Below are 13,579 nucleotides of genomic sequence, written 5' to 3'. Positions count from 1 at the left end.
GAATACAACTCTTTGGCTTTCCAAGTTGCAGGCGCAGGGGCGCGGCGGAGGCTGAGCAGGCCTCTAACAAGAGTTTTATTAGTTGCCACTGGTGTCTCCCTGCGCACCCACCCCGCGGCCCTCCAGGCTCCCCCGTCTGCAGACATCCCTGCGATTTGATCTGAGGGATGAGGGAGTTTCTGGAGGTGACCTACACTGTGGGCGATATGAGGACTGCGAAGAAAAGGAGGAGGAGGAAGAGGAAGAAGAGGAGGAGGACCAAGAGGAGGAGGAGGAGGAGGAGGAGGAGGAGGAGGAGGAGGAGGACGAGGAGGAGGAGGAGGAACAGAAGGAGAAGAGGGGAGAGGAAGGGGAAGAGAAAGAGGAGGAGGAGGAGAATGATTAAAAATGAAAATAAACTTTTTGCACACCCCAAACAGACAAGCTCAGGTGGGTGCCCAGTGCCCTTGAACGCACAGCCAGCTCGGCGGGCGGAGGGGCCTCTGGGATCTGATCATCTGAGCCCTTTCGGTCCCAGAGACAGCTCACCCGCACCAGCCTGGGGCGCAGAGCCTGGGAACACCCCCCCATTCCCACGCGGCTTCTGCCAGCCTGGGGGCAGGTTGGGGTGTCATAGGGCAAAGGTCGGATTGGAACTCCCCCAAGCCGGGTCCTGTCTGGCCTCAGAGGAGGCGCAGCCGCACTCCCCAAAGGTTCCCGCAGGAAGGCACCTCCGTCCGAGGTGGCCTTTTTGATGTTTTCAGCAAAGCTTGTAGTTTAAACTGACTTCAAAGCCCTCCAAGTTCTGGTGGCTCAGCAAGTGTTTCGGTTGGAAAAGGGGACGCTTGGCTTTCAGATATTACAGGTAATTCCCGGAGGGGAGTCCTCTTGTGTGGGCCGCTCTGCCCAGATGCATTTCGCTGGGGACCCGTGGGGGACCCCTGGCCTCTGCCTTGCCCCGTCCCCCCAGCCTCCTCCCTGACTCTGCAGGCCGCAGGGGTGCAGGAGGCTCCTGCCTCGCCTGCCTGCGGCCTCACACCGGGTGCCAGGCTCGCCCTGGCGCTCAGTCACCGCGTGGGGGACTCCGGGCGGCCACCCAGGCAGAGGCTCCCACCTGCGCTGCATCGCCTCCTGCCAGGCGGCTTCCAGGGGCCGGGGAGGTGCGGAACCGAGAGGGGCAGCCTGGCTGCTGCTGGAGCTGCCCCTGGGCACTGCCAGGAGGTCCGCGCCTTGGCCACTGCTCAGCCCTGCCCTGCAGCCTGTCCACCGGAGCCCAAAGGACCATTCCTGGGGGTGAGAAGGCTCAGGACCTGGCTCTGATGCCTGGACCTGGCTCCTAAACCTCCCCTGAACTCGGCACATTCAGGGGGCCGACAGCTAGAGAAAGCCGCCTGTCCTGCCCCCAAGGCCCCTGAGCCCCGGAGGCTCCATCTCTCTGGTGGAGACACACAGAGACCCCTGGAGACTGTCTGTGTGTTACGCAGGTGAGGATGCCCCAGCAGCCTCAGAGACAGCAAAGGAGGAAAGCACTGCTGGCAGCCCCCAGCCTGCCACTCACCCCAGCAGCAGAGCGCCCCTTCTCCTCCCTGGCCCAGCCCCACAGCCTCCCAGTTTTTAGTCTGAGCCTGTAGGCTCTTCCTGGGGTAAGGTCCCAGGGGCCCCAGGCAGTGGGCAGTGGGCAGTGGGCAGTGGGTGCCACTCCAGCCTGCCTGGCACAGCCACCTTCGTACTGACACCTTTGGACCCTGGAGCGGGTGCCTCCTATAGTCCAGGCCTTGGCTTCTGCCAGTCCCACACTGCGTGCCTTGTGTGTGGGCCTCAATATTGAAATTAATTGAAAAATACGTTTCTGACCTATGAAAATGTTTATCTGTTTTCATCAGAGGGATCATACTGTAATGAATACATTTACATTTCATTTGGAGAAAAGCAGAAAAGATGGGGAGCTCTTAGGGACACAGTGTGGCTTCCCCTCTCACCCCCCTGGGCCCTGGCTCCGCCATCAGCCTAGAATAAGTCTTGGGAGGCTGACAGGGCTTAAATCTGAGTTCTCCCCAGGACCCAACTGCCTTGGGTTGCCCTAGGTACAAAGACAGTGCTCCTGAGTGTGGTGTGAAGGATGAGGGACATTTCTGAGTGGGACCAGTGGGTTGGAGTGTAGGAGCTTGTTAATGCATTTTTAATGGAGTGGGGTGGGGACCTGGAGACTTCTAGATAGCATATTGAAAGCAAAACTTTGTCAATTGCTTCTAAAAGTGGTGTGCCAGCTTGAAAAGGGCCTGTTTGGGGCTGGGGAAGGCGGTGTGTGTGTGTGGGGGGGTAAGAGGTATTATTTTAAAAGATCTGGATTTATTAATAAGGGTAGAAAAATCTCCGTTGGCAGTATGTGTTCTCCAAGCGCCGCCTGTGATCCTGTAAAACATCCCTGCTCTGAAAGCTGTAAGAGAGCAGCCATGCCCATCCCAAGCACACCCAAGGAGAAACCTGGTGGGAGGCTTCTGCCCTGCTGGGCCACTGGGACCCAAACACCCCTTCTGAAGAGGACCTGCTCCAGCCTAGCTCCCCCACTCCAAGATCTCAGGCTCACACCCTTAAGACCACAGCAAGGCCCTTCCGCTCTCCCCTCCCCCAACACACCTGGAGGGCCCTGCATGGAGCCCCTTCATGGGGTATGGAAGAGGGCAAACCCTCCCCACCTCTCCAGCGGGCCATAGAGGGAGCAAAGCCAGGGCTCCCAGCACCTCTCTCCCAGGGCCAGCGAGAGGCCAGACCTTCCCATCACAGGCATGAGGTACAGCGGTGCCTGAGCAATCCTTTCCCTCCCTTGACCCTCCTCTTCTAGTGCGTCATACCCCTACAGCCAGGCAAGTTCCCACGTGCAGTCCAGTCCCGGAAGCAGGTGGTGCCTGAGCCTAGACCAGCCAAAGGACCAGGTCCGCCAGCCCGAGGCCCAGCTGCACGCAGGACCTCTGCAGCCCCCCACACCGCCCACAGGGACGCAGGGAGGATTGCAGCCACGGCTCCCTGTCGTCCCTGACCACAGGGCCCACGCAGCGCCTGGCCCTCTGCAGTTACAAAACCAAGCACTGACTTGGTTTAGGAAACAAACCTAGCCAACTTGGTACTAGACCTTAAAATTTTCCCCCTCTTAACCCCACTTCCACTCCAGTAAGAACTGAACTGGAGTGGAGACTGATTGGAGTGTTCTTTTGCACTGATGACATCTGTCAAACAACCAGACGCGTGGGTTTTTGCTAAATTCTTTTATTTTTGTTTAAATTTTCACTTCAATTTTAATTCTTGAAGAACAGCCTTGACAACATATACCGCACTCATTATAAGAAGCAAAGGGTTATATCAAAAATTATTAGTATAGAATCACAGGAAATCTGGTTTGGAACCAGAAAAAAATACAAAACAGATATAGATACATAGACACAGGACAATTTTTTTTTATAATTATTTGGAAAATGTTATTTTCCCCTAATTCTTGTTTCCTTTTTTTTTATGTGCATACGATGTTTAAATTTTACAAAAAAATGAAAATAAAGACTAGTATCTTACAAAATGAATAACAATGTTGGGGGGGTGTGCGTGTGTGTTTCTACATAGGATTCAGTCCACTTCCGTGTGTTGTTTTTCTGTACAGAATATATCCACATCCGTCCACAATAAATCCTGGAAGGTCCGTTAGTCTCCTTCTGTTTTATTAAAATTCCTCATGGTCCTCTCTTCCAAAGATGGTTTTCTTTTTCTCACCAGACACAAGGTCCTGTTCCTTTCCTTCCCAGTGGGTTCACAGATCTGATCCTAAGAGTCTCTTTTTCTCCTGGATTGTAGCATTTCTGTAGGGTGGGCTGCCCCTGCCTTCCCGGCCCCCCTTCCCCCCTGCCCAGCCTGCCCAGCACGCTGCACCCTGCATCAGCTGCCTGGTGCCCCCCAGGCTTTGGAGTCCATGGCCCTGCAGGTCCTCTGAGTCTCAAAGGAGTGGGGGCAGGTGGGAAGTGCCCGAGGATTAGGAACACTGGATGGACATGTAAGGCCAGTTGAAGCTGCTCCCGGACAGTAACATATCGCGGATGAGAGTTTCGATGGGGGTTTTACCTACCAAACGGACGAAGAACAGCTGCTCGATGACAGAGGAGGACACCGTGCGCAGGGAGGGCAGGCGCAGCAGCAGCTTGCCGAAGCGGCTGGGCTGGTTGGGGTACTGGCTCCTCACGTACTCCTCCAGGGCACACTGCGACTTCTCCTGCAGGCTCTCGATGTGGGCGGCGTCCGACAGGCCACAGGCGTCTGCCCGAGCGGGAGCCCCCGGAAGGGAAGAGAAGGGGAATGGGCACATGGTCAGGTCGGTGAACAGCAAAGGCACAAACAACAAGCCATTAAAAGAATCTTGTTTTTTTTTAGGAGTAAAGGAGGAAAAAAGGAATAGAAGGGAAAATGAAAGAAGCCCACCCCTCCATGCTTCCCCACTCCTCCACCAGCCCCAAAACAAATAAAATAAACCAAACCCCCACCACACCCAGGGGGGCTGGAGAGAGAAGCACACACAGGCAGACGCAGCAGCCTCTCTCGTCCCTTTGTGCTTCCTCTTTCACCTTTGGATGAAGCAATGTGCGGTGCTGGAGCCATGTTTGCTGCGCGGAGCAACCTGTCTCTGCCTGCAGGGGAGCATCCCTGCAGCGGGCTCATTACAGGCAGGACGTTCACCCCACTCCCCCCTGCTTTCTGGGGGTTCAGGAGCCCTGAAGAAATGTGCAGCCTGAAGGCAGTTCCTCAAGGCTTCGTGGAGCCCCCCTCTCAGCCAATGACCCCAACCAGAACCCTCAAGAAGAACCTAGATTGTGTCGTGAACAAGCACATGAGAGCAGGCAGGGCATCCTGGGCTGGCAGTGCCCGGGACCAGATCAAGCCCAGGCTTTAGCAAGAGAGAGGATTTGAGATCCACTCTCCATGCAAGCAAGGGCTCTGCAGCATAAAGCCTTGGTGAGGGTGTACGCTTCTATCTGCGCCTTACATCAAGTAATTGAAAATTGGTCACATCTCTGTAAACTGTGTAATGATCAGGAAGAATGTGGCTCAGTTACTCCAGGCTGCGGAAAGGAGACATCTTTAGGATCAGACACAAAGCTGGGCTAGAGGCAGCAGCTGCTGCTACTGCTTCAAACTGGAAGATGGGGAGTTGAGGGGGGATTTGGGGAGATAGGCTTCCTTTACAGGGACAACGGGGAATGGGGGGAGGCACCTACACGCAAGGACAGCATCTCAAAACCTGTGTGTTTATCTCATCGATAAACCAAGGCTTCTCTTGGTCTCCTAAAAATATTTCAAGACAGCAGTGTATACTATATCAACTAACTGGAGGCAAGCAAATGGAGGGGATGGTGGAATCAGGGGAATGAGGTGAAGGCTCCCTCCCCTAGTTTTAAGGCCTGTGTTGTTTCTTATATTAATAATGAATATTTCACAAACAGGAAGATCGCAGAGGGACCCTTAGCCAGTCAGGAGGTTGACTAGAGATCAAAGGCAGAGTTTGCTAATATATAGATCTGGGAAGAAATCCATGCATGGCGGCGATGCCCCTGGAAGGACACTGCATATTTGTGAATGGGCAAGTGTGACCCTACAAAGACATAGCAAATAATTCAAAAGTTAAACCTGTGTCTGCTAGGTTTCTGAGCTTCATGTCGTTATATTTCAAGAACTGGGGCTTATCAAACACCCTACCACCTTCATTTACAAGGCTGTGGCCTTGAGCAAAAAATACAAATAAAACTAGTGATGATGATTCAAGAACTTCTGAGGCAAGTGTCCTTTGACCCCGGATCCAGACCGGATTCCTGTCAGATGTCTAATTACTCCAGCCAGCTGCTGGGGTGCATCTACACCCGCCTGCCTTGGGAAATCAGTCAGGTTTTATGGCTGGCAGGGCGAGGGCAGGAGCACTTTGGGGCTTTGCTCCTTAGAGAGGGGACCCCGAGGTCTGCCCTTGGCCCTGCTTGCTAACCTGGCTCTGCTGAATAGCCACCATGCAGACTCATATTTACATATATCTTGCTTTACATGCATTATCTGCCCATTATTCGTCAGGATCCCTTTCAGCCTCAGACAATGCAAAATGAAAAGGACCCACTGATACGCCAGCAGATTTTTTAAAAAAAGACCCATATGGCGTCCCCTCAGGTCCGTAAAATATTTATCTGATATTTATGATGAGGGACCCCAGAGTGCAAGGTCACTACCCTTCTCCCAGCAAGGCCACGCCAAGGGAGAGAAGCCCAGGAAAGTCTTGCCTGGGCCCTGTGCTGGCTGCTTTGATATCTTTCCTCCTTTGAAGGCAGAATGCCTGTAGCTCAGTGGACTGCCAGGTGCCAGGTGGCAAGCCCTATGGCCCTAGTTTGGGCCTGGCTTCCCAGTGTAAACAGTCAGCCCCTCTCTGGATATTCCTGCAACAGGATTCCCCCAACTGAGGACAGACGGTACGAGCTCTTAGATGGATTGGGTGGTTGTGGTAGCAAAGTGAGGTGAGCAGGAGGTGTAATGTAGTCCATATTTATATGCCATGAGTTATATATACCCCAGATCAGAAAGGGAGTCAGCATGTGCAAAATCCATGTCTCACTTTTTATATGGCAGTGTCAATGTGGGAAACCTCAATATTTCTTCTACGGTATATGGAAAAGAAATTATGTAAATAAATAACCATTACTGTTCAGGCCCTCCCGGCTTAGCCTTTGTAGTGCAGAGAATGTATTTCATGTTGTGCATTCAGAAGAGTTTAGTGTTCAGGAAATATAGATGTAATCAGCTGCCATAACTAGAAATCAAAGTTATTATTGTACTGAAAATGGATTTATTGTATTTATGTTAACTAGGTGGCTCCTTTCAGGGAAGGTCTCATTTATTTGAGGGAATATTTAGGTGTATGAATTAATGAATTTTTTTTTTTAAAGTAAGTTCAGGTCATGACCTAGTCTTTGGATGCTGTCCAGAATATTAAGGATTAAGCATACCATCCGGAGGCCAAATGTGAAAACCACCACAGGGAACCCCCCATGCCAGCTTCAAATACTTAACTGGAGCAAACCTCATTGGACAATATGTCTAAAACTGTCTTTTCCATCATTCAAAGTTTGCTCAAAAGTTGGATGACTTTGAGAAGGCTTCCCATGAATTCCCTTCTGGCTGGCAATCAAAACAAGTTTAGTCAAAAGTGGAAATGTGTTGTATGAAAGAGGGGGGTGAATTACTACTGACAGCTCTATTTCCATTTTCAGATACTCTGCTTGCAATTTTCCAGCAAAATAATGTTATTGTTCACTTCTTGCCTCCCCCTTGCACCTTGAAGAAACTTCTTTGGGCCTTTTTTTTTTTTTTTTCTTTAAGAAACACTTTTCACAGGGATGTTTTAGGATGAAAGTTGAAAGAAAAGCCAAATAATTCCACAGTCTACTCTGCAGCCTTGCCACAGTTCTCGCCTCTCTCTCTGGGAAAGGGCAGGGGATCAGAAAAGTCAAGGGAGTTCAAAGAACCTTAGGAAGGACAAGGCCAAGGGAGGAGAGACCTCTCTTGAGAAGACCTCTGTCCAGCTTCGAGTCACATATTCTGCTTCAAGACCCCTCACTGGACTAGGCTGTAAAACCCCAGCCTCCCTGACACTGGCTTGCTTCCTGATTAATTTGGCTAAAGAGCCGGGTGGTGGAGAGCCAGCCAGCCAGGCCCAGGCCTGCCAGAACTAACGCAGCCTGGTCATTGCTTCCCAGGCTCTTTGTCACTTGTGAAAAACACGTTTCTATCAAGAAGACTTATTAAGATAAAATGCATTCAAACTCCAAGGAGGCCATTCAATAAATCTTCCATTTGTTTTAAGGTTCTCACTTTATCCTCTTGCAGAGAACAACTCCCTCTCCCACGAGCAGACCTGTGTTTTCACTGAAAGTGAAAGGGGGGCAGTCCAAGTCCAGAGCCATGGCCACCCTGCATACAAATGAGATGCTCTTGTCTAAATAAATTATCTGCTGCTCCGATCGATATTAATACTACATTTGCTACATTACAATATTGTGCAAATTTAAGAGTCATCTTAATACAACGTAAATACGATTCTTCACGCATGAAAGCCAAGAGATACTGATAGATTGTACCACTGCTTACTGTTCAGCCAGGCCATGGGGAAGGGGTTTCACCATCTCCGCTCAAGAGTGGTTTTAATTTGGCCTTTGGGTGTCCTGGTTCTAGGCTAGATTTATTAGTATAGTTTATTTGTTCTCCGAACGGAGGAATGAAAAACAATAGTGCCAATACTGGAGGTAAAATTGCAGCTCTAACCTGCTCACAGTGGGCAAGGCTGAGATCCAGCCTGGGCCGCTCTGTTCCCCACCAGCGTCCCTTCTGGCTTTGTTTATATTTCCCCCATTACCTGCTGTCCCGGGTGTTTATATGTTTCCCTCTTGCAGGTTACAATAATAAAAAAGGCGGGCAGTGTTCTCAGAGGCTCAGACCAGAGCCTTCAAAGGCAACACTAATGCACTTTCCTGGAAGTTAATTTGAACCATCTATCATAAGAGGAATTGTTAACATGCATGTTACCACCGCCTACACTTAATTTGATATTTTTTAAGGCACTCTGTTAAATTTCCGAAGCTCAAGTGTTTTGCATGGCGATGAGATGAGATTTACCTCCGGGCAGGGGAGCCTACCCACACTTTCGGATTCCCCAGCCTTGCTTTTTTCTTTTCTTTTTTCTTTCTTTCTTTTTTTTTTTTTTTATCTTTCTTGTTTAGATCGAATCCTTTTTTTTTTTTACTACCCTCAATAACCCCAAGCAACTGCAAACATGAATGGTTTCCGATAAGGGAAAATCGGGCAGCAATAAAAGGGGATTATTTATGATTTACTTGTACGTATTCTTCTCTTTCTCACCTATGTGTATGTGTATGTGTGTGTGTGTGTGTGTGTGTGTGTGTGTGTATGCGCGATCGCCTTTCTGTCGGGAAACTCATCCCTGAGCATGCCGCACGGAGGAGAAAGCCGCATTCCCACGTTCTCTCCTTCCTTCCCCTCCCCCAGAAACACACACACACACACACACACACACACACACACACACACGGACACACACACATACACCGCGCGCACACACACACACACACACACACACGCACACCGCACACACGCGCAGCCAGGCGATCCACAGCACCGCTCCCCCACGAGACCCGCACCCGCCGCCGCCCCGAGCTGGGGTCCAGGCTGCTAGGCCCGCAGCCGCATCCTCCTCTCCCTCCTGCACCGCCAGGCTCTCAAGATGGCAGCGCCGCCACCAGCCGCGTCTCTAACGCGGGGGGGAGAGGGAGGAAGAGGGAGGCCCCCAGCAGGTCTGGGCCAGGCCCGGGGTCCAGCGGCGGGCGGCGGCCGTGCAGAAGGCGGCCCCGCCGGCCCAAAGGCGCCCGCGGAGGCTCCCCGCGCGGCCTGGCCTGCGAGCGAGCGAGCGAGCGCAGCCTCACCTGACGTGAACAGCACGATGGCCTTGAGGCAGCTGTACTCGGCCGAGTCGACGTGCAGCGCCTTGAGCTTCTCCACCTGCTCCTGGAAGATGCGGATGTGGTCCATGAAGGCCACGACGCGGTCGGCGGACATGGGCGAGGCGTGCAGGCCGGCGGCGGCCAGCAGCGGCGCCACGTGCAGCGGCATGGAGCACTGCGCCGCGTTCAGCACGAACAGCTCGCTCCAGGTGAGGCGCAGCAGGGACACCTGGTCAGTGATCTGCAGGTCCGGGAAGAAGGGGATGTTGCGGGCCCACTCGACGGCGCTGAAGAGCAGGCGCGCGGCCAGCTCGCAGATGTTCTCGATGCCCATGATGTTGTTGGGCTGCATGCACTGGCTGCCATAGCGCGAGGTGGGGTAGGGCTCCGCGCGCAGCAGCAGCGAGATGTAGCCCGACAGGTAGCAGTGGCCGTTGAGGGGGTCCCCGTTGGTGAGGGCGTACTGGCCTGGGTTGGGTTGGGTGGGAGGCATTCTTCCTCGCTGAACCGCTGGCGGAAAGAGAGAGAGAAAAGAGGCAATGTGCATCCAGGGGGCTTGCGGACAGAGCCGCGCTGCAGAGCGCCCGACACAATGTAATGCGGAGGCTCTTCCCACAGTCACAAGCTCCCCGAGCATTTTCTCCTGCGCTCGCCCTGATGGCCTGCACCCGGAGGAAACCTGGGGTGAGGCCCTCTTGCTCCGCTGGTCGGTCCATCCATCGCCTGCGCGCACCTGGTCACGCAGCCCTGCCAGAGCTAGGCCTGACTTCAGAGCCCCCAGGCCCAGCATGCCCGAAAATCCCACCCAACCCCTCTACCACCGAGGGGTAACACGCAGATCAATGAAATCCCACTCAGCCCCTCCAGAGTGAAACAAATCAGGGTAGAAAATAAACAGCAGAAACCAGAGAGAGAGGTTGTGGTTCTAGGCAAATGCCTAGCTGCCTCTTCATTTGCAAGCAAGCAACATTCTGCTAAAAAAAAAAAAATGCTTCCATAATCTCTAAAAATGCCATCGAATTACCCTTAAAATAGATACAAGTTACATATGCTACTAATCACGTACAACTTTTCAATAGAAAACAAGTATCCTTCTTCCCTCCCCTCTCCTCTCCACCCCATCGCCCCACACCAAGTTCTCGCTGTTAAAAGCAACAGAAAATTGAAAAAATTTCAAGAAAAAGTTGAACTTACAGTAGCCAAACATTATGGGGAAAAGTAGGAACAATAATTAATGTCTGTCCTGCGTGGTGCCACTGCAACCTGCAGCCAGCGTTTGCCCAGTGAATGCACGAGCTTGCAACTGCAAAAACACTGGATTCATTAACCATCTGAATGCAAAACGTAAGCATGCTTTGAGTTCTTAAAGCTGACCAAAGTTTTTTTTTTTTTTTTTAATGTGTATGTTTTACTTCAACAGTGCCAGCGTTTTAAATTGCCATGTAAACAAAGACAACTCTAGGAAAAGTTAGGGCTACTGAACTCCCCCCCCCCCCAACAAATTAATGTAGATATGTCCATGTACATGTAGCTGTCTTACTTCAGGTTGTGCACTGTTTTCTTAAGTTTGCTTTGATTCCATTTGTAATGCAAGTCCCAATGTAATCTCAGCTCTTGAAACATAATGGCTAGAATACTTTTTCCTCCTAATTATAGTTTTGAACTTGGCAGTTATTTTTCAATTAAATGAGAGCACAATTCAAAGTTGTTGGTTTTTTTTCTCTCCCACCTCCACCCCCCAGATGCCTACAAAAATCTTCCTGGAGCTAGAAATGAAGTCGTCATATTTGCCTGCTCTTTGAGATCTGAAGGAATTCAATTTCTTTTTCCTGTGGCATATAAAATATAATTTTAAAGTCAATTACAAGAAGGAGTAATCTGCATTCTGCAAAATTGACTGGTTCGCTCATTCGACTATAAGACATCTTTAATGATTGTCAGGAGATAAACTTTAACTGTAAGTGGCTAAATATATTTATAAGATAAGTGCTGCATCTCTTGCCACATGAACATGAAGCATATCTAAATACAACATCAAAAGTTGCGTTAAAAGAAACCAAAGCCACACAACACAGGGATTAAATGATGTGGAAGCTCATGCCAGCTGCAGTCTCTCTGTGCCTTATAGCCAAATCAGAAGGTTCGGTAAATGCCGTTGTAAATTGTAATTTGTATGCAGTATTTAAGCAGAGGGTGGAGTTTGATGAAGAAATAAAATGAGTATCATGCTTTTTTAAAAATGACACAACTATGAAAGCAAGGCTCAGTCACAAACTTTCCTTTCAAAGTAGAGGGGTGAAAACAAGGCCACGGCTCCGGAGGAGGCGGCCCCAGCTCCTTGAAGAGGAGAGGGAACCAGTGAACAGGCCAGAAGCCCCCCCCCCTCCCCTAATTAGACCTACAAGTGCAATAAATCTCACTCCTCTTTTTCCATGCTAAGCTTCCACAAGGATGATGCAGCAATGAATCTACGCAGGGTACTCCAGTCCCCAGCCCTCCCCCATTTCAAATAAAGAGAAGGAAGAGGTGGAGGGGAAAGTGAGATGCAAAAACACAGAAACAAGACTTTTCTGGGGGTGGGACGTGAGCACCCCTCCCCAAGTTCATGCCAGCACAGCCCCAAGCATCCTCACGCACACGCGGGAAAGAGACACACATCGAGCACATCCAAGACAGAGGAAGAATGGGGTGTTTCAGCCACAGCTCACGATCCCAGGGACACAATCCCGAGCAGGCAGCGAGAGGGATGGAGGAGCCGGGAGATGAGCGCAGGCCGGGAGGGGGAGGCAGCGGCAACGAGCTGGGGGGGGGGGGCACACGCCGGGGGAGGAAGGCAGCAGCGGGGACAGGGGAAGCTGGGACGGGCCAGGACTGCGGGAGCCCCAGCCCCATCCAGCAGCCACCTCTGTGAGAGGGGGAGAGAGAGAGAAAGAAAGAGGGCCGGGGAGGCGGGCAAAGCTCAGGGAGAGGAGCAGAGAAGAAGAAATATTCACCTTCCCGCCTCATGCCCACTTTGAGGCACTTCTTGAGACGGCAGTATTGGCACTGGTTGCGGTGGTGCTGGTCGATGGGACAGTTCCTGTTGGCACGGCATGTGTAAGTTAAGTTCCTGCGGACGCTCCTCTTGAAGAAACTTTTGCAGCCCTCGCAGGTGAATTGGCCGTAGTGCTTGCCGCTCGACTTGTCCCCGCACACCACACACTCGATGTGCTGCTGGCTCTGGCCCGAGCCGGGCGGGCCCTGGCCCTTGTCCCCCGCGGCGCCGGGGGTGGCGGGCGCGCCGGGCTGGCCCGGGGTCTGCGGGGTGTGCGGCGCGCCCGAGCCCGCCTGCTGCTGCTCCCCGGCGCCGCCGCCGCCGCGGGCCGCCTGCGCTGCGGGGTTGGGGCCGCTGGGGTTGCCCCCGGCCACGTCGTCCTGCGGATCTCGCCAGCTGCTAACTACCATTGCCATATCTTTGGGCCCGGGGAGCGCTGGGGGGGAGCCGAGCTGCTCGCCGAGGGCCGCGGGGCGCGCGGGCGCGCCGGGAGGGGAAGGGGAAGGGGAAGGGGGGAGGGGGAGGGGGTGGGGGGCCCGCCGGGCGCCCCGGGGTCGCGGGAGCCGAGCCCGAGCCGCGCACCGGCCGCTGCCTCTGCCGCTGCCGCCGCCGCCGCCGCCGCCGCCGCTACCGCCTCGGCCGCCCCGCCGCCGCCGCCGCTGCGCGCCCGCCCACCCTGCTGGCGTTTTGTTGTGGTTCCTGCTGTTTTCTTTCTCTCTTTTTGCAGCCCCCCCAGGCTCTCAGGATCCCCCCCCCCGCAACACCCCTGCTCCCCTCGCCCGCTCCCCCCCGCGCTCCGATCCTGGGGGGGCCGCGCTCTCCTTCCCCCCCTCCCCACCCCCCCGGAGAGCGAGCTCCCTTCTCTCTGGCTTTTTTCTTCTTCCCCAAGTTGCAAAATCAGAAATGGCACAGGCGGCAGCCGGGAGCGGCGCGGGGCGCAGCGCCGGGGGCGGCGGGCATGGGCCACGGCGCGCGCACACACTCGCCCTCCGCCTCGCCCGCACCCCCGCGCGCACACACACACTCACACACTCTCACACAC

General features: G+C 53.1%; 1 protein-coding gene across 3 annotated transcripts; it reads right to left on the bottom strand.

Annotated features, from left to right (window-relative positions):
• Positions 1-289: 289 nt before the first annotated feature.
• On the bottom strand, positions 290-13,295 carry NR2F1 (nuclear receptor subfamily 2 group F member 1). Of its 3 annotated transcripts, XM_045571734.1 has the most exons (4): positions 12,497-13,295; positions 9,486-10,013; positions 3,967-4,275; positions 290-328 (listed from the first exon to the last, which is right to left on the bottom strand). In XM_045571734.1, the coding sequence occupies exons 1-3, from the start codon at positions 12,951-12,953 to the stop codon at positions 3,995-3,997; spliced, it is 1,266 nt and encodes a 421-aa protein (XP_045427690.1). In that variant the 5' UTR covers positions 12,954-13,295; the 3' UTR covers positions 290-328; positions 3,967-3,994. The 3 variants fall into 3 exon arrangements, with proteins under 3 accessions (XP_045427690.1, XP_036266025.1, XP_036266027.1); XM_036410132.2 differs by lacking the exon at positions 290-328 and having other exon boundaries at positions 3,228-4,275; XM_036410134.2 differs by lacking the exons at positions 290-328; positions 12,497-13,295 and adding an exon at positions 10,698-12,267 and having other exon boundaries at positions 3,228-4,275.
• Positions 13,296-13,579: the final 284 nt, after the last annotated feature.

Source organism: Pipistrellus kuhlii, unplaced genomic scaffold (assembly GCF_014108245.1).
Source record: "Pipistrellus kuhlii isolate mPipKuh1 unplaced genomic scaffold, mPipKuh1.p scaffold_m20_p_4, whole genome shotgun sequence".
Lineage (NCBI taxonomy): Eukaryota > Metazoa > Chordata > Mammalia > Chiroptera > Vespertilionidae > Pipistrellus > Pipistrellus kuhlii.
The sequence above is the reverse complement of the archived record's forward strand: the minus strand, read 5'-3'. Positions and strand labels throughout refer to the sequence as shown.